At 49.2% G+C, this 19,977-nt stretch overlaps 1 protein-coding gene across 1 annotated transcript in view; it reads left to right on the top strand.

The window, feature by feature from the left end:
• The window catches only part of MYO10 (myosin X), a 179,969-nt gene that overhangs the window by 38,909 nt on the left and 121,083 nt on the right, over positions 1 to 19,977 (top strand). The window contains 1 exon segment of the mRNA XM_015409567.1: positions 16,809 to 16,967. Coding sequence (XP_015265053.1) covers positions 16,809 to 16,967 — 159 coding nt within the window.

Below are 19,977 nucleotides of genomic sequence, written 5' to 3'. Positions count from 1 at the left end.
AGGCGTCAGCGTCTGCTGCAGCACTCCAGGTGCTGGGCATTCAGCTTGGCTTTTGAGCAGTGATGGCAGCTGAGCACCTGGACTTTTGCACTCCGGCATACAAACAGAACTTATCTTTTAAAGTCTGTTTTGGAAATATATAGAAATATAGGACAACATCCTCACAGGTTCCACATCATTCTTCCCCCTTTCCTTAACTTTGAAAAATTTGTTTGATCTTCATAAAAACATAAGAAGCTAAGAGAAGCCAATCAATGTTGGATCAGGCAAACGGCCCATCCGGTTCCACACTCTGCATCACACAGTGGCCAAAACCCAGGTGCCATCGGGAGGTCCACCAGCAGGGCCAGAACTCCAGAAGTCCTCCCACTGTTGCCCTCCAAGCACCAAGAAGAGAGAGCATCACACTGCCCCAGACAGAGGGTTCCGTCTACACCTTGTGGCTAAGAGCCACTGACGGACCTCTGCTCCATCATATTGAGAATGGGGAACCTTTTGGAAATGGCATCTGCCTGATTTTGGCTGCAGATCAGCAGACCGGAACCCTGCCGTCTCCTATAGTCTTAGCAGAGAATTGATTTGAGTTGTGCTTAATTTCTCCTAATGCTGTGCAGGACTGTAGCCCTTGTATTTGCATACAGAGTCAGTGCAGAGAACAATTCTGCTTACTTTAGCACAACAGAAATTTTTTAAAATCCACATCATTCCCCCTGACAGGCCGTAACATAAATTTCTCAAGAGTCAGACTGCCTGCTCAAGCGAGCCATAAAATGTGATGAAAATCACCCTGCTAAATAGCGAAGGACTGTAAATGCACTGGAATCAGGCTAGGATGAAAAATGCAATACAGTAAAATGCATCTTTATAAATCACATCCCCCTCTTTAGCCTCTTTCCGCCCCCAAATCTCTCAAAATGGTTTAATTTGTGCACTAATCCTAGACATACTTCTGACGCTAGGGAAATCCGTACAATGTTTACCGTACCTGGATCTCAATCCAACAAAGCACTGGGTGTGTGCCACTGAAATGGTCACGCCTAATAGTGTGGATTGGGGCCATAATGAAATATGGTTGTCTGTGCAGCCTTTGGATTTTGCATTTTTTACTTACCATTGGTGCCTGGCTGTGGATAGAACAGGTCAGTGGAAACTGAGCCAGCACTAAGGTGCACTGGTATCCTGCTCCATGCTTGACAGTTCCTCTGTTTTTGAGAGAAGACTGCAAGGTATTTGGGACCCCTCAGCTGCTGTATTTGATTGGTGGGTCACAGTTTGTTCATCTTTACCTTGTTAATATTACTGCATGGAGCATCTTTTACACTGCATGACTATCCAGACCTTCAGTCCTCTTCCACTTCATGGTATGATTGTGGGAACTAGTCCTTGTAGTGTGTGTTGCATTCAGGGCAGAGCCTGGCACTGTTACTTCACGGGGGGGGGGTTGGGTCCAGAATGCACAAACACAATCATAATCAATCATTGCAAATGTCACGTTCAGGGCAGAGCCTGGCACTTTTACTCTGCCTGGGGTCTGCAGGAGGCACAAATGCAATCACAATCAGTCAAGGCAAGAGGTCAACAAACCATCACAGAGTCAGGGAGCCGAAGGTTCAGTCCACAAGTTGGGGGATCAGGAAGGTCTGGAGTCCAGGGTCTAAAGCTTGGAAACCAAGACAGGAGACGGGGTCTGGGTTTCTAGCTGGGAAAGCAAGCACAGGTTAGCAGGAGAGGGTGCAAGGCAGCAAGGCAAGGTGAGTGGGTCAGCTCACAGGGAGTGGCGAACAAACTTGCTTCCACCTCAAGCCTTGTTTAGCATGTTCCTTTTATCTGCCTCATTAGCTGACTCATCCCCCGAAGCCCAGGTGTTGCTACTTACCAGCATGTCATTCCTGCCCCTGTAATGACTCTGCTTCAGCCATTTACACTGATTGCTGTTGTGCAATTAAATGGGTGCTTTTTCATCTCACTCGGGCTCTTAAGCACTCTCTCCATTCTTCTGCACTCTGCATTTCTTTCTCCTGCCAGAATGAACGACTCTCACTTCCCGATACTTCTTTTGCTGGATCTGCTTCTAAACAGGAGGCTGAAGTTGGTTCCTTATTCACAGTTCCTTATTCATTCCTTATTCGTGAACTCATCCAGAAACACTGAGGAGAGTTGGAAAGCTATGAACCTCAAAATAAGGTCTGGACCACTACATATCATATACCCCCAGTTTCACAGGACTCTCACCTTCAAGAAGAGATATCCTGTTTCTGGGTCCAAAGCATGGTTCTTGTGCCAGCCGCTCCAAAGAGCGGTGCCCCAGGACAATCACACAGGCAGACACTGGGGCCGGGTTGCACACCCCCAAAATCTTTGGACCACCCCAAATGACACATCACCATGCTCTGGAGACTGCCAGGAGACATACAGTACTTCCCTTTCCAAACACTGGTTCTAGCACCACAAGCTTCTATTTGGAGTGCCTCCAAGAGGCCTCGATTTTTAAGGAGATTTGAACAAAGAACTGTTTGTCCTTTACCACCCAAAATAAGGTTTGGACCCACACACTTCATACACCCTCACGATTAGTGGACTCTCTCCTTCGAGAGAACGTGGGCTGTGTCCTGGTCCAAAGCGTGGTTCTTGTGCCACCTGCTCCAAAGTGTGGTGCCCCCAGGACAGTCACAGAGGCAGACACTGGGGCCAGGCTGCACCCCAAAAACAATCTTTGGACCAGCCCAAAAGACACAACTGCGAATAAGGAACCAGCCGCAGCCTCCTCTTCTAAGCCCAGCTGCTCAGGCGGGCATTCCACTGGTGCAGGGCCTGATACTTCCATTTCCTCAGACGAGGAGGCAGCGGGCCGGCCTGTGACAGCGCCCTTCTGTGTTCCCCTGATCGCATGCTACCCTCGCACCGCTGAGATCTGTTGAATCCTGGGCTGAATGGACCCAGCTAGCCACTGTGCCAATAACTGGAGCCATCTCTGAAGCAGACACAGCCGAGAGGGGCTGATTTTAAATGTGTGCAACTGACTGGGCCAGAGTAAGCCGGCCTCTCAGCAGTGGAGGAGGAGGAAAGCGCCTGCGAGTTGCAGAGCCATCAAGTCCCAGCCCCTCGTGGGGGCTTTCAAGGCAAGAGACGTTCAGAGGTGGGATCGCCATGGCCTGCCTCTGCATCGTAGCAACCCTGGGCTTCCTGGGTGGCCTCCCGTCCGAGTCCTCGCCAGACCCTGCTCAGCGCCTGAGGTCTGGCGGGATTGGGCCAGGCTCAGCCGCCCAGGTCAGGGCAGCATCGGAGTCACATCCTAATAAAACCCATACTAGGCTTCCCAAGTCCCCCCGGGGAGCGGGGAAACCCCCGCCCCAGAGGCCCGTTCCCCGCCCCCACCAGATCGGGCCCCGGGGGGAACTCCACCCCGACGTGCGCGTCACCCGGAAGTGACGCGACCACGCCGGGCACGCTGGGGGTGGGGCCACGGCCATCTGAGGGAAAACTCTATGGTTTTCCCTCGGATGGCCGTGGCCCCGCCCCCAGCGTGCCTGGCGTCATCACGTCACACAGATGCCCGCCGGGAGCCCCCCGCTCCCAGCGAAAAACCACTTGGCAACCCTACCCCACACTGACCACCATGTAGGAATTCCTGTTTGGCTTTCCTGCCTGTGCATTTTGTAGGGGGAAAGGACTTGTGCTTTGGCCTAATGGCAAAAAGATGCTTCAGCAATGTGCTAGTCCTTGCCGAGGGGGCAGAAGCGTTTGGGCTGGAGCCCTTCGGTGGGGGTGGGGGTCGGGGCTCACTTGCGCGCCTGCCTACAGAAACACTTTCGGCAGGCAGCAGATGAGATCTTAGCAAGAGACAGTGAGGGGGGGGGGACAGGATTTAGCTCCAGTCGCCTGCATACTTCAGTTTCTTAGTCTTTTCCTGCCCCTCTCTGCCTCAAACATGAACAGGTGGGTCTGTGTATAAGTACATGGGATCCCCCTGTCGAGCCTCGATTGGCCCGGAGAATTGTGCCTTCATTGCGAGAACAAGAAAGCTCGTGTTCAGTTGCATTTTATAGGACCATTACCAGGCTCACTTCTCCAGAGCCAGCCGCTCTCCGTGCCAATAGGCCTGGTACTTGTGTCATTAAATAGCATTCTAGTGGCACAGCAGGCATTGATTTAATTGCTTAATTGTGCGCACACGCCCCTGTGCTTACAGAGGATCTTTTGTCTCCGGCCGTAGCCCATAACTGCATAAGGGTTGGGGGGGGGGGTGTTCTGCAAGCAAAGGAATGGTCTGTAAAACGAGAAACAGCCTGTGACATAGAGGCGAGTGGGTTTCCTCTGCCCCAGGAGGCTGTAAAGAACAATTAACCGAGCTGTGAAAATGGCACACCCCAGAACTGCTGTGCCGCCATTGTGCAAACGGAGAGTTGTGGGAGAAAAAGAAACCTCTGCTTGAATAGATCTGCGAAGAAGAACATCGCAAGCCGGAACACTCGCATTTGAAAAGGATGGGGAGTGTGAAATCGCATTGACTTCCCATAGCCGCCCCTCCTCTCTGTTCAGTGTGGCTAAACATCTGAACTTTCATCTGGATCACTAAGCCATAAGAACATAAGAGACGCCGATGTTGGATCAGGCCAAAGGCCCCTCCAGTCCAACACTCTGTGTCACACAGTGGCCAGAAATACCAGGTGCCCTCAGGAGGTCCACCAGTGGGGCCAGGACATTAGAAGCCCTCCCACTGTTGACCCCCCCCCCAAGCACCAAGAAGACAGAGCATCACTTGCCCCAGAGTCCCTATCTATACCTTGTGGCTAATAGCCACTGATGGACCTCTGCTCCATATGCTTATCTAATTCCCTCTTGAAGCCGTCCATGCTTGTAGCCGCCACCACTTCCTGTGGCAGTGAATTCCAATTCTTCTTCCTCTTCTTCTTCTTCTTCTTCTTCTTCTGCTTCTTCTTCACATAAGAACATAAGAGACGCCAATGTTGGATCAGGCCAATGGCCCCTCCAGTCCACCACTCTGTGTCACACAGTGGCCAGAAATACCAGGTGCCCTCAGGAGGTCCACCAGTGGGGCCAGGACATTAGAAGCCCTCCCACTGTTGACCCCCCCCCCAAGCACCAAGAAGACAGAGCATCACTTGCCCCAGAGTCCCTATCTATACCTTGTGGCTAATAGCCACTGATGGACCTCTGCTCCATATGCTTATCTAATTCCCTCTTGAAGCCGTCCATGCTTGTAGCTGCCACCACTTCCTGTGGCAGTGAGTTCCATGTGAAGCCCTTAGCCTTGCTCCTGTCCTTTCCACTCCGGATTCACGTGAGGCCTGGATGCAAGATGAAGAAACGAACAGCGTATTGGCTAGTATCAATGCTTCCCTGGGAACTGTTAGGTGCCGTTGAATGAGCTGAAGAGGTCACCTATGACTCGTGAAAGCTCCTCTTGAAATAAATGTTAGTCTTGAGGGTGCCACTGGAATTCTGTCGTGGTGGGCCACCATAGATGCTACATGCAAAGGTGTAGACTTTCCGATTTCCCGGGGGGGGGGGGGCTGGGGCGGGGCGGGGGGCTTTCCTGGGCTGAGCAAGGGTGCGTCCCGGGGGAGGCTGAGCAGCTTCCTGAAAATTTCGGCGGGGGCTGAAGCCCCGTCGCCCCCACGAAGATTACGCCTATGAACATCCCCCAACATGAGCCAGCGCTGTGTTAACCTATGCAGTAATTGGATTATTGCGGCATGAATTTGCAGGGATATGAGCCCAGTTTTTGGCTTCTGCTTCTCTAGCTGTTCAGCTGAATTTCCCCCCAATTGTCTCCATTGGCGTGCTGTCGTTCCTACCACCCACCCTGTGTGTAATTAGTAAAGGCTGGAAAAGGCATTAAATAGGAGGAAGAATAGAGACCAGTCTGAGGACTTGGAAGTAGGAGACGGGAACCTGGGGAAAGTGGAGTTCAGATGATGAGTCATTCGGTGTTCCAGGAGCGGCTCACGTACCTGCTCTTCTTGTGTGAGCAGTGTAACTCTCACAAGGTCACAACTCCTTGTTTTCCCCACATATACAATGTTTGCATCTTGACCAACTAGAATGAGACTGTGGGGGGAATGGACAGGAATCTGTTCCAAATTGAATTCTGCATCACGAAAGGAGGAGATGATGGGTTTCGATTTTTAAAAGATAGGAGAGTGCATTGGTCCACCGTCAAATCCAGAACCAGAAGCCGCAGTATGCCTTTTATTCTTTATGTTACAGTCTGATGACCCAGCAGCCTTGGACAGAATCAGTCTTACAAATGCCAGCCTCTGTTTCCATTTTTGCATAGAAGCCGCTGCTGCCAGAAATTTAGCCGTAGCTAAAGTAATACCAGGAGCTGCGGTGGCTCAAGTGGTTAAGACGCTGAACTGCAGGCTGTGAAAGGTCAGTAGTTCAGCAGTTCGAGACCCGGGTGCCGCATGATGGAGTGAGCTCCCATTTCTAGTTCCAGCTCCTGCCAACCTAGCAGTTCGAAAGCAAGAAATTGCAAGTAGATAAATAGGTACCACTTCGGTGGGAAGGTCACAGCGTTCCGTGCACCTTGGTGTTTACTCATGCCGACCACATGACAACGGAAACATCTTCAGACAGTGCTGGCTCTTCGGCTTTGAAACGGAGATGAGCACCGCAACCCTAGAGACGGACTCGACTGGCTTTCGAGCAAGGGAACCTTTACCTTTACCTAAAGTGATAGCGGGATCAGAACAAACTAGTAGGGAAGATGCAGAAACAAAGGAAACCATGGAAGCCATCACCGGCTGTATCCACAGATCTGTCAACGGGGCAGCCAGCTCACAGTCAATGAAAATATGAGATAAAGTTTCAGTTTCCCCAGACCAATATGCACATAAGCTAACCAAGTGATGGTGGTGATGGTGGTTGTTCAGTTGCACGGTCAAGTCGGACTGTTCGCGACCCCGTGGACCACATCACGCCAGGCCCTCCTGGTACCTTTTATTATACCTTTTATTAAGACCCCCAACACAGCATTTCAAGCTTTCAGGTTCCTCAGAACTCATTTGTCTGGTGGTTAAAAAGCCAGAAGAAGGGGAGGGTCTTTTGGGCTCTCTCTCTCTCTCTCTGAATCTTGAGTAGAATGTCAGATGCCTTGTTTATATGTATGATCTATGGCCGCAGGTGGACAGTACTCATTTTGGCCAAGCCAGAAGGTTACAGAATCAAAGTTCATGTTCCTTGAAGAGTGTCTGTGTTGTTACAGTGTTTTAATGCTGTAGCGTGTGATGTCAGCTCTCCCTTAGATCAATTGCAGAAAAATTCCTATGGATTTATGGTACAAGGACCTTTTCTGTGCATGGGCTCAGTCAGATATTGTGTGAACACGGTGCTCCTACAAGAAGGTGCCATGGCTAAGTGGTTTGGATTCTTTGTATTCAATTCCCCAGGCAGATTATATATATCGCTACCCAGAAATAAGGAGCTGCGGTGGCTCAAGTGGTTAAGACGCTGAACTGCAGGCTGCGGAAGGTCGGTAGTTCAGCAGTTTGAGACCCGGGTGCCGCATGATGGAGTGAGCTCCCGTCTCTAGTTCCAGCTCCTGCCAACCTAGCAGTTCGAAAGCAAGACATTGCAAGTCAATAAATAGGTAACATTCCGGTGGGAAGGTAACAGCGTTCCGTGCGCCTTGGTGTTTAGTCATGCCGGCCACATGACCATGGAAACGTCTTCGGACAGCGCTGGCTCTTTGGCTTTGAAACAGAGATGAGCACCACAACCCTAGAGTCCGACGCAACTGGCTTTCGAGCAAGGGAACCTTTACCTTTACCCAGAAATAACAGTGCCCTCTTTGGTTCCCCGCTCTGCTGAGAGTGCCTGAGACATGCTGTGGACCACAGATACACCCAGGGCCTCTCTGACGGGGGCCGCCCAGGTCTAAAAGGTCGGCTGGAGGGAGCGGTGGGTTTTCCGGCCCGTGTGCATCAGGCTAAGTGGAGGGTGAATGCTTTAGACACCATCTGTTCTTCCTGGAATGTTTTAAATCGTTATTTAAAAAATTTCATCCCACCTTCTTCTGCACTGTGTGGCGATCTACAGTGGCCAGCATCTCATGACCCCGCCGTGGCAACGTGTTCCACGGAACAGGAGCTGCCTGCCTCGGAGAGGGTCGGGGCTGCAGCCGTCACTTGGCAAGCCGAGGACGTGGGCAGCTGAGCCCAGGAAGGGCGGGCCACGCTTGGCAGTTGGGGTCGCGAGGGAGGGAGGGAGTCTGTGCGGCCCGGGCCTGACGCAGGAGACCCGTAATCCGACGGGGTTGTTGCAGGATGGTCCGAACGTGTTTATTTACTCCATTTATACAAGGAACAGCATGAAAGGAAGAAAGGATCTTCATTTATACCCTGCCTTTCCCTCCAATGGGGAGCCAAGGCAGCTTCCATCATTCTCTTCCCTTCTATTTTCACTCACATTACTCGTTACGGTTGCCAAGCTCCAGGTGGCGCCTGGGGAGAGTAGTTCCCGTGGAGAAAATGGCTGCTTTGGGGGGTGGACTGTATGGCATTATACCCCACTGAAGTCTGTGCCCTCCCTTGGAGGAGCAGAGACAACTCTTCCCTTCCTTCCTGATCCATTTTCTTCAATTCTGTGGCCAGGACTGCCAAGAGCCACCATGGGCCCCTGGGCAAAGATTCCACGTAGCCCCCCCCATATAACCCCGATCAAAACCAAATATTGCAACAAAACAAATTACTTTGCTTGCTGTCACCCTGACTTTATAGTAATAAAATAATCGGCCTGTCTGTTCATCTGTCTGTGTATGGCAGGCACAGCTCAGCCAGGGCTATTTTTGGGCAGGAACGCGCAGGAACGGAGTTCCGGCTGGCTCCCGAGTTGGCCACGCCCACCAAGAACTCATTAGCATAACAGGCCACACCCAACAGCAGAAACTCACTAGGACTGGCTACATTAGGGGTGTGTGGCCTAACATGCAAAGGAGTTCCTGCTACAAAAAAAAGGCCCTGGGTTTTGACAACAAACAAGGTAAACAGAATAACAAGCAAAAGGTGGGTGTGGCTGGATGACCACACTTCTGGTAACATGGGGGTGCGGCCTAATGTGCTAATGACCTGTGCTGTCAGGGTTGTAGCCTAATATGTTAATGAGCTTCTGCTGTTGGGTGTGGCCTATTATGCTAATGAGTTCCTGCTGGGCTTTTTCTACAAAAAGAGCCCTGCAGCTCACCAGAGAATAAAGCCAGGAGACTCAAAATTGGCCCCCACCTTCAGGATGACTGTTGTGGCGCCCAAATGGAAAATCCTGGCCCTGGGGAATTTCCAGACACCGCCCCCCCCGCCCCCCAATAACATTTGCCATGGAAGTGAAGGGTCTCTGTGGCAGGCAGAACTCCGTGTTTGAAAAGTGGCCACCAACCCCAGAATGATGATGGAAAGTGCATTGCCGAAAAGGGAGGGAAGTGGAATGCCCTGATCCAGGCCGTCTTCCCAACTGGCCATTTGTCTCTCAGACTCAGGTCCCCAGCCTGCCATAAAAGGTTGCTGGGCGACACTCTCGGCCAGACCTGCCTCACAGGGTCGTTGTGAGGATAAAACGGAGGGCAGGAGAATAAGGTGGCTTTGGATCCCGACTGGGGAGAAAGCCTCGGTGTGGCATTTGTTAGAAATCCAATTCTAATGGCGCTAAAAAAATTACAGATGTAAAGAAAACAGTTGTGAGCCTCACAACTGTTTCCTTTACATTGGTTCTTTGATCAGGCCGTGATTGTCCACCTTTGTCTACTAAAAAAATTGCATCATTCGTCATCTAGCAAAGTAGCCTTTCCGAAGGGCTGCTACACCCTCCACCAGCACGGTGATCACAGTCCAGTGCCTGAACTGGGAGTTCTAACTTCTGTTCTGCATGTATAACCACTAAAACAGATTAGTGTTCCATTACCATGTACCTAAAGGGTGGGGGAGGGGGGAAGCATCGCTTTGCAGCTTTGTTCGATTGTGGGGAAATATTTGCTCCCCTCCTTCTGTTCATAATAGTAACAAAGGTTTACTACTATACTGTTATCAAGTACATTCTGTTGCTAAGCAGGATAATGATAAGAAAGAGTTGACATTGAGACTTGAAAGAGTGGAAAAGAAGGAGAGAAAACAGAGGTAAAGATTGTTTTATCTTACTGCAACAGATAATAGTTAAAAGGAAACTGAGAAGGAATCACATGAGAGACAAATCCCTAGAGCAGGGGTCCCCAACCTTCTGGCACATGGGGGCCACATTAGAGTGCCCAATTCCTAAAGGGGGCCACATCTTATATGATATAAAATTATTAACCTACCTATGTAGGTCAAAAGTAAACATCCAAAGGTCAATGAAGAAATGTTAACTTGAATGCAGCCCATTTTGGAACAATATTTTACTGTGGATTCCATTTATCTAGCCGCACATGCTAACTAGTCAGTGTGATTTTTGTGGCTGTTTTCTGTTAGCCAGTGCATTGATGTCCAAGTCAAGGTTTGTGACAGACACCCTTAAAATGTCATGTAAATGTTCATCTGTAAATCTTCTTGACCTACACTTGGATTTCACAATTTTCATCTTGGAGGAAATTTGTTCACAGATGCATGTGGTGTCAAAGACTGTGAACACGCCTGCAGCGAATTTCTTTGGGTTGATAAATATATCAGGCAGACCAGAATAGAAATCTAACAGTCTATTTCCTTTTTAAATGTCTCTGAGGGGGGTCACTGACTTGCAAATCAATTAGTTCCATCTGGGAAAAAAATGTTACTTGGATCTTCTGGTGTTACTTCAACTGGATTCTGAAACATTCTTATTTCCTTTTCATGCTCATGGCCATCAGTGAGTCTGTTCTGGAATTCTGTCTGCAATAGAATTTACTATCTATTCCGGGCCCCAAGGATATTAAACTTGCTGCAACTAGGGCCAGGGCCTTTTCGCTGGCGGCTCCTACCTGGTGGAATGAGCTCCCAGGGGAGATCCAGGCCCTGCGGGACCTTATGCAGTTCCGCAGGGCCTGTAAGACGGAGCTCTTCCGCCAGGCTTTTGAGTAGGAGCCGCCGCCCTACTATACCACCACCGCTATGGCTACCGAGGCCCTGAGGAAACATCTCTAACATCTGAATATTGCAAAGAATGAAACATCTGTAACATCTGAATATTGCAAAGATGCCGTAGCCATGGGAAACATTCCGGGAACTTTCGAGTTATGTATTTGAGCACCATTATTTTAATTTTTAGGATGTTTTAATGTTGTATTGTATTGTTTTAAGCTAGTATCTATACCATGTTTTTATTATGGCAAGGTTTCCTTGCCCCTGTAAGCCGCCCTGAGCCCACTAGGGAGGCCGGGGTATAAATACGAAAAATAAATAAATAAATAAATAAATAAATAAATAGGTTTAGTGCTTTGATGTGTCTTTCAACACTGAATTGTAAATTCCCATCCTTCTCAAATTTTAGTCCATTGCAGCATGAGAAGTTTGAGAAGTTACCTTCGCTTACTTGCTTCACAAAAATGTTTAGTTTTGCTCCAAAAGCTTTCAGTTCAGAGTACACGTCACACACAAGCTTTCCTTTTCCCTGCAAACTTAGATTCAATGTGTTCAGATGCTCTGTGATATCAGTTAAGAAAGCCGAATCAAAAATCCATCCAGGGTCAGAAAGTACTACTTGACCTTTTCCTTTCTCCCTGCCGCAAAATTCTCGATGGTGCTAGGCAACCCCTGGCTCCGAGATCATGACCCAAACGTTCAGTGGAGTGGCAGGGCCCTGCATTTCCCAGAACCCCAATGCAAAGCTCACGGGTGGAATCCTGAGTGGGGGGTGCCAACTCCCACTCTGAAGCATGTTTGCTTGGCACAGGGAGAGCGCGATCTCATCCCTCCTGAGTGCAAAGACTTGGTTAGACTGTCTGAAGAAGAGGAGGGAGATGAGCTCCCCCCCCCCCACGACAGTCGTTTTGTGTCATAGAAATTTTGTCAAGGCACAAGACTGAAGGGAATCTCCGTGTCCAGAGGCAGGAAACCTGTGACTACCAGTGCCAGGAGGCAACATCGGGGAAGAGCTTGATCTTCATGTTCTGTTTGTTGGTCCTCCGTGCCATCTGGTTGGCCCACCGTGTGGAAGAGTGTGCTGAATTCAATGGACCACTAGTCTGATCCTGCAGGGCTCTTGTTATGTTCAGAGCATTCACCAGAATGACTGAAGCCATCCCTGTCCCTAGCCTGGTCTGAAGCTGGGATGAAGTGGGCCAAGAAAAACATGAATTCCTCAGGGAAAGGGAGCCCACCCCACAGCTGTGGTCGCAGTTTAGTGAGCAGGATTACAGTTCAGACAGAAAGGGTGCCAGCGGCCTGAGAGGGGAGAGAATGATAGTCTCTCTTTTCCCTACTGAGAAATCTGCTCACAATTTTCTTGCAGCTGGCTGAGCTTTCCGCCACCAGAGTCAGGTACAGGGAGACCTGGCAGCGTAGAGCAGCGGCCTGTGTTGTCCTTGGGGCAGCCCGGCAGGCGAATCCTCACCCCTCCTTTCCCCGTAGTTCATAGCAGCGATGATTGTGGAACCAGGATGATACGTATTGTTCCTTTCTGATGTCTGAAGCGGAGGTTCTGGATTGTTTCTTGCTTCCTCGGTTTCTGCTGCTCAGCAGGGAATTGAAACACCCGACTGTACTTGTGAGGAGTCCCCCTGTCCGGTGCTGTGGGCATCATTTCTTCTCTGACCTCTCGATGTCTGGATGTGGGGGCCCTACAGTCTCTGGGGCGCTTACAGTTGACCAGTCACGGTTCAGCGTCCCTGTCTTGCCCTTTGTTGATCACCACATTTTCTTACCCGGTGGCTCTTATTTAGACTGGGTAAAAGCACCCAAATTAAAACTCTGCTTCTGTCAACCAGGAGCTGCGGTGGCTCAAGTGGTTAAGACGCTGACCTGCAGGCTGTGGAAGGTCGGTAGTTCAGCAGTTCGAGACCCGGGTGTGCCGCATGACGGAGTGAGCTCCCGTCTCTAGTTCCAGCTCCTGCCAACCTAGCAGTTCGAAAGCAAGACATTGCAAGTAGATAAATAGGTACCACTTCCGTGGGAAGGTAACAGCGTTCCATGCGCCTTGGTGTCTAGTCATGCCGGCCACATGACCACGGAAACGTCTTCGGACAGCGCTGGCTCTTCGGCTTTGAAACGGAGATGAGCACCGCAACCCTAGAGTCGGATTCGACTGGCTTTCTCCCCCTTTACCTTTACCTTTACCTTGTCAACCAAGACAGCAATTGAGCCAAAGTAGATACGGTGTGTGTGTGTGGGGGGGGGGACTGTGTGCACAGGGGTATGGATGGCGTTCTTTGTGCTTCTTGTGCTGGTGAAACTGCAAGTTAAATTTTGCAGCGGAAATAAAAACAGAGGATTGTGTCATCTTTTTGAACTTTCCCAGCCCTTTCTTTGGGTGAAGTATCAGGTGTAAGAAAGATCCCATGTTCAAGTGTGTCTCAATTGAGGCACTGTTTTTGACATGTAAGGACATGTAAGGAAGAAAAGTACACAATCCAGAAGTTTATTTCTGCTCTTGGGGAGTAGGGAGATGGGGTAATGGCTGAAAAGAGACCCTGCCAAGACCGGAGAACCACTAGCTGTTCTTCTCTTGAACCAATGTTAAAAACATATGCTTTCTCCACTTCATTTGCTGCGCTCATGGATTTTCTTCCTTGGGAGTTAGCATTCTGTGGAGGAGTTTGTGTTAACACCACCACCACCCCCAATTCTTGCAACTGATTTATTAGGATTATCTCTTTAATCTTGTTTATGGGCAGCAGCTTGGCTACATTCCGGAATCCGAAAGTAAGAAATGCTTCCTTAACCATTTTGTGGTTTTTACATTTTTGAGAAGAAGCATTAGAATGGAAGACTTCCACCCCCCCTTCCAATTCCTCCATCCTAATGTTTTGTTCTCCTACAAGAGCATGCAGTGTTGGCAAATGTGACCTATTCAAATAGATTTGCCAGTTATCACAATCCTTACCTTAGAAGAAAGCATTATATCCCTGGGGTTAGGGGAAGAATGTTTTAAAAAATGTTCCGTCTTTTAAAACCTCCTTAGTTACTGTGGAGTTTGAATTTTGAAAACCTTAAGCCGTTATTCTGCAGTGCCGGAGCTGCACCTAAAAACAACAGCTGATATATACATATGCATAGCAATAGTGATTTAAAGAGCTAATTAGGAAAATCATTTAAGGCTCTCAGGAAATGACTTGCTGTGGTTCGTGCACGCACAGGTTCGCCTTCGCGTACAGTTGATTTTCTGTGCAATAGTCTTCAGAGTCTGTGGTCCCTTGAGGACCACCACGGTCTGCAGGGGTTAAGACCAAAGAAGGACTCTTTCATGGAATGCGTAATTAACCTGGGAAACTCAGTGCCTGCAGATTTAACAATGGTTAGCTTGAATAAATTGATTTTTTTAAAAACCCTGCATAGAGCAGTGCTTCTAGCCAGGGATATTAATCACGACTGCTTAAAAAGCAGTATTCAGAAAGGGTAGACACCTGACTACCCGATGCAGGATAGTTAGTGTGAGACTCTTGAGAACATATCTGTGGTCAGAGCAGGAAGGAGAGATACCAGTGCTATGTGCTTCATTGTCCTGTTCCTACATGGTCCTCCTTTAGGGTTGTCAGCTCCAGAATCGGAAATTCTTGGAAATTTGAGGTTGAAGCCTGGGGAAGGTGGGATTTAGGGAGAGGTGGGACCCCAGTGGGGTATAATGCCACACAATTAACCCTCCAGAGCAACTGAACTCCATATGATGGAGGTCAGATCCCCTGGAGGAAACGGCAGCTTCAGAGGGGCAGACCCTATTGCCTCACATCCCTGCGCAGCACAATCCCTTCCCCAGGGTGTGCCTCTCAATCTCCAGGGGCTTTACAGCTGGGAACCCTATCAAGAACCAGGCCCCGTAGCTGCAGTGGGGCATTCAGGGGCTCTGCCCCCTCAAATGTGAGGCACGCCCCACAACAGCTGCTGCCCCTCTCCCCCCCTCCTCCCCCTCCCTCCCCTCCTGTGACATGAAAAGGGCTGATTGGGGGGAGCACATGGCCCACCAATTAGCTGGAGGGTCCTTTAAATTTTGCAGGGAGGGAGGGAGAGAGGCAGCTGCACACCTTCCCTGAACTCCAAGTGGCGATTTCAGGCACAGGCAGCCCCCACTTGGGGGCGAAATGGAAAGGGTTTTCTTTAAATGGTGTTTTTCAAGCGGCCACCCCTCTTTCTCCCCCTCCCTCTCCCCTCTTCCCTGGTGCCCCACAAAATCCCCCCACCCCCCACCAACCCAAGATTTCTGGCTACGGGGCTGTCTGAAGAAGGTAAAAGAAGGGGAAATGTGCCCATACATATAGATGCAGATTACTCTTAATTATTGAATTTTAAATAGAAATGCGACGTACCCAAGTGCCGGCTGTATTTGCTGTCCAGGTACGAACTGTTGATGGGGATTTTTTCGAGGCCCCACTCTCTCCTTCCTTTTGACTTGTCATCTTTAATTCACCCCAAACCGTCTGGTTAGTTTGAGCAACCCTCCTTCGAATTGCTGGTAGCCCCGGGCACCGTGTGACTGCTCCGGAACTGTGCGTTTCCGGCAGCCTGTTCAGCCGGTTTTCTTGAAAAGAAGCGGAACCCAGATTTTCCAGAGGGCAGTAGGGTTGCCAGCCTCTTGGTGGGGCCTGGAGATCTCCCACTATTGCAATTGACCCCCAGGTCACCAAGGTCAGTCCCCCTGGAAAAAATGGCTGCTCGGCAGGAGGGACTTCATGGCATTTCCCCCTGCTGGAGTCGTTCCCCTCCCCCAGACCCCGCCCTCCCCAGACCCCGCCCTCCAAATCTCCAGGCACTTCCCAATCTGGATAAACACAAAAAACACCATGTTGAAATAATAAAGACAATATTCACATGTATGTATAGCTAAATATATTTGCTTTTTATACACAACATCAACTCTAGTGTAAATTGAAGAGCTGTGGGTGAGTGCAGGAAATTTAGCCTTCTTCCCCCCCCCCCCTGTTTTTCCTGGTACTATGTAAGGATATTGAATTTATATTATATTATGATATGTATTGTTGTTCAGTTCCAGGAAAATTTATGCCTGAAGAAGGTTTGTTCGAAACACGCAGGTTATGCCCGGGAGGCGTGTTGCTAGGCCTGCTTGCTAGCTGAATCACCTCATGGGACAATACATCTACTAGGCTTGCTGGCTAAGCTGAATCATCACAGTGAGAAATACAGGCTGCCTGCTAGCTTTACCTGATGGACCATCACTTGCAAAATGTACAATAGGTTGCTGCATCGTTCGGTACAGATAACTGTACATTGGTATTTATCCTCCATCAGGAAGAAGACAGTTGGACTCTTTGTGTTATATAACCTAGTTTGAAAGTGTTTGAAATGTGATGTTGTCGTTTGAAAGTGTTTACCATACACTAGAGTTGATGTTGTGTATAAAAAGCAAATACATTTAGCTATAAGTGCATGTGAATATTGTGTTTATTATTTCAACACGGTGTTTTCTGTGTTTATCTAACTTAGCCGTGTTCCCTGTGGGCTTGTTGGACTTCCCAATCTGGAGCTGGCGACCCTAGAGGAAAGGTCTCCAAAACAACAAGCAACCCCAAAGGCAGTTGGCAACGATGATCGTGTCCAAACATTCATCTGCTTGGTGTACAGCTGTGAGGCTACCTCTCGTCCCCAGGAGGGAAACAGTCCTCGTTCTAGAAAAAGCTGAGAATATAGAATTTGTAAGAACCGCCGGTTTTTAACAACCCAATTCCTTTTTTCCAGGTATATACTTACAACCAGCGTTCCATCACACACCAAAAAGTAACCGCTATGCAGCCGACCAGCGCAGAGGGTCTGGAGGACATGGCAGCCCTGGTAGACCTTCATGAAGGTGCCATCATGCACAACCTCTTCCAGCGATACCAGCATAACAAAATTTATGTGAGTTTGTTTGTGGGTGGGTGGGAGACGGGAAGCAGAACAAGGTGTCCTGGAAGAACATTTTAGAACGGGAAATAATATTTTGCATGAGCGATATTGTTTGTTTCTGTTTTGGGAGACATCTCGTTGGAGCCCCGAATGTTGGAAATGACTGGCCCTGCGGCTGCAAAAGGCAGAGGAGTTTTCTCCATCCCTATGCCTAAGAAATGTGACATCATGTTTAATTTAGATTCAGGGGGGTTTGCCATGTTGGTCTGAAGCAGCTGAACAATGTTTGAGTTTTATTCTGGATGGATGTATAGGTAAAGCCAGCTAGGTTGGCAGGAGCTGGAACTAGAGACGGGAGCTCACTCTGTCATGCGGCACACTCGGGTCTCGAACTGCTGAACTACCGACCTTCCACAGCCTGCAGTTCAGCGTCTTAACCACTTGAGCCACCGCAGCCCCACATCTACACAGCTGTTAAAAGGCCAAGCTCCCTTTCCATGTGGCCACCACCACTCCAACAACAAACAGTGTTTTACTGAAGGAGCGGGAGGCAGGTCTTGTCTATGCCAGCAAGACACCTTTTCTGTTGTTTACACAGAACGAAGGCAGCCTGTGTTGCTTTGGGACATTTTGTTTACTGTTGCTGTACAGTCAGATGAAGGCTCATCCCTTTTTGCTTCTGGACAAGCTTCGTCTGTCAGACGGAAGTTGAGCCAGTCGCCCCAAGCTCTCAGGTACGGTTCATAGAAACTGGGGGACAGAGAGATTATTTGTCCTGTGCCGGTTCCTGGGAGCTGGTGTCGCTGGTGACAAAAAGGTGGAGTTATGGATCACAAAATTGGGCTGTAGAGTTTGCCGCTCATGTTCTAAAAACAGAAATAATGTCACTCTTCTCGTGGCCTGCCTTTAGCGGCTGTGTGCTGATCAGCTCAGGGTCGGCACTGCCGAGGGGGGTGTCAAGGCGGAGACAGCACAGCTTCAGTTTGGTGTCGTGGTTAAGTGAGCGGACTCTAATCTGGGAGAACCGGGTTTGGTTCCCCACTCCTCCACTCGCAGCTGCTGGATGGCCTTGGGCAAGCCACAGTTCTGGCACAGCTGTCCCTGAAAAAGAGCCGTTTCTGTCAGAGCTCTCTCAGCCCCCACCTACCTCACAGGGTGTCTGTTGTGGGGAGGGGAGGGGAAAGGAGTCTGTAAGCCGCTCTGAGACTCCCAAGTGAAGGGCGGGGTATAAATCCAATCTCTTCTTCTTCTTCTTCTTCTTCTTCTTCTTCTTCTTCTTCTTCTTCTTCTTCTTCTTCTTCTTCTTCTTCTTCTTCATAATACGGGAAGATACCAAGAATCATCTCGTCCAGCCAAGGTCAGGGACACTGACACCACTCTGGCCGCCAGGGGCTTTTCTCTGCCGCCTGCCCCGATGGGCGGAGCTTCCCCTTCAGCTGTTGGCGAGGCTCCTCTCCCCTGAAGGCGGGACCGGTGGGTTACTCGTTCTTGCCACATTCCAGTGGAGGAAGAACCGAGCTGGGGAATGGGCACATTCTGAGAACAGATTCCTTCCCCATCGCTTTTTATGAATTAAGGCTAAGAGTGTTTTATTATTTAAAATATAACTTGTCATAAATTAGTGCTTCAAGTTCCTGAACAATACCGTCGAGAGGCACAATGAGAAATTTGATTCAGAGATTCTAAATTACCCGTGGAAATAACTTAGCTGAGAGAGCATAATGGGGTAAAAAGTCATCTACCCCAAACAGTCCAATTTTGCAGAGAAATGGCTTCCCTTCATGGAATTCCTTTTTGCCTCTGACCTGCAACCTAGTAACTTTACATACTTATCTATACTAAACCAATAGCTGTCATCACAACACTGAAATTATGATGAAAGATAGTGCTAAAGTGCAAATTGGTTCTGAATGAATAGGAGAATTGCTCACTTACCTTGGTCTCGAAACTAATAAATACCTAAGTTGAAATCGAAGCACTTGTTAACATGTTTACAGTTAATGTTAATTTGTTTTTATGTGTCGTTATTGTCTATATATGAAAGCTATATCCACAACTCTACATGATAAATTGTATGCAAAGTTATTGAAATCTGTTCGTAGTAATGTTACTGAAATCTGTTTATGAAAAAATTAATAAAAAGAATTTTTAAAAGTCACATTTAATTGACACACATTTGGCTTCACATTTGGGAAGATGTCTGTGAGGCAGCCCTTAACATGTGGGGCTCCCCAAGGAGCCCCCTCACTCAGCTGGTGCGGAGTTTCAGGTTGGAATGTCTTCAGTACGCTGAGGACACCCAGCTGTATCTATTAAAGGGGGGCCACCCAGATACCGTCCCGCATCATCTGGCTGAGGGTCTAGAGGCCATGGCGGGATGGCTGAAGAAGAGCTGGCTGAAACTGAATCCAACTAAGACGGAGGTCGTGTGTGGGGGGTGTGGAGTTCGGGCCGGGGCATCAACTTCCTACCCTTGATGGTGTGCCGTTAGCATCAGTGCAGCAGACCGTCAGGAATTTGGGCGTGGTCCTGGATACCTCCTTACCTATGGAGGCCCAAGTCACAAATGTTGCCAGGCTGGCCATCTTCCATCTGTGCCGAGCATGGCAACTGGCCCCTTTCCCGTCTCGCCCCGACCTGGCCACAGTAATCCATGTAACAGTCACCTCTAGACTGATTTACTATAATTCGCTTTACGCTGGTCTGCCCTTGAGAGTGATCCAGAAACGCCAGCTGATCCAGAATGCGGCAGTGCGGGTCCTGACAGAAGTGCTGCGGACAGCGCGTCTTTGACCTGTGCTGTATCAGCTGCCCTGGCTTCCAGTGGAGTATTAGGTCAGGTTCAAGGTTTTGGTATTGACCTTTAAGGCCTTCAGCAGTCGGGGACTGCCTTTGGGACCGCCTCTTCCAATATGTCCTCCGAGGAGTGTTGCACTCCACCAAGTACTACTGGTGGTCCTCAGCCCAAAAGACAACCGTCTGTCCTTGGCCAGGGCGTTTTCAGCCCTGGCCCCTGCCTGGT

Source organism: Gekko japonicus, unplaced genomic scaffold (genome assembly GCF_001447785.1).
Source record: "Gekko japonicus isolate JY-2015 unplaced genomic scaffold, Gekko_japonicus_V1.1 scaffold1501, whole genome shotgun sequence".
In the NCBI taxonomy this organism is placed as follows: domain Eukaryota; kingdom Metazoa; phylum Chordata; class Lepidosauria; order Squamata; family Gekkonidae; genus Gekko; species Gekko japonicus.
Note: the sequence above shows the minus strand (reverse complement) of the source record. Positions and strands in the feature narration are given on the sequence as shown.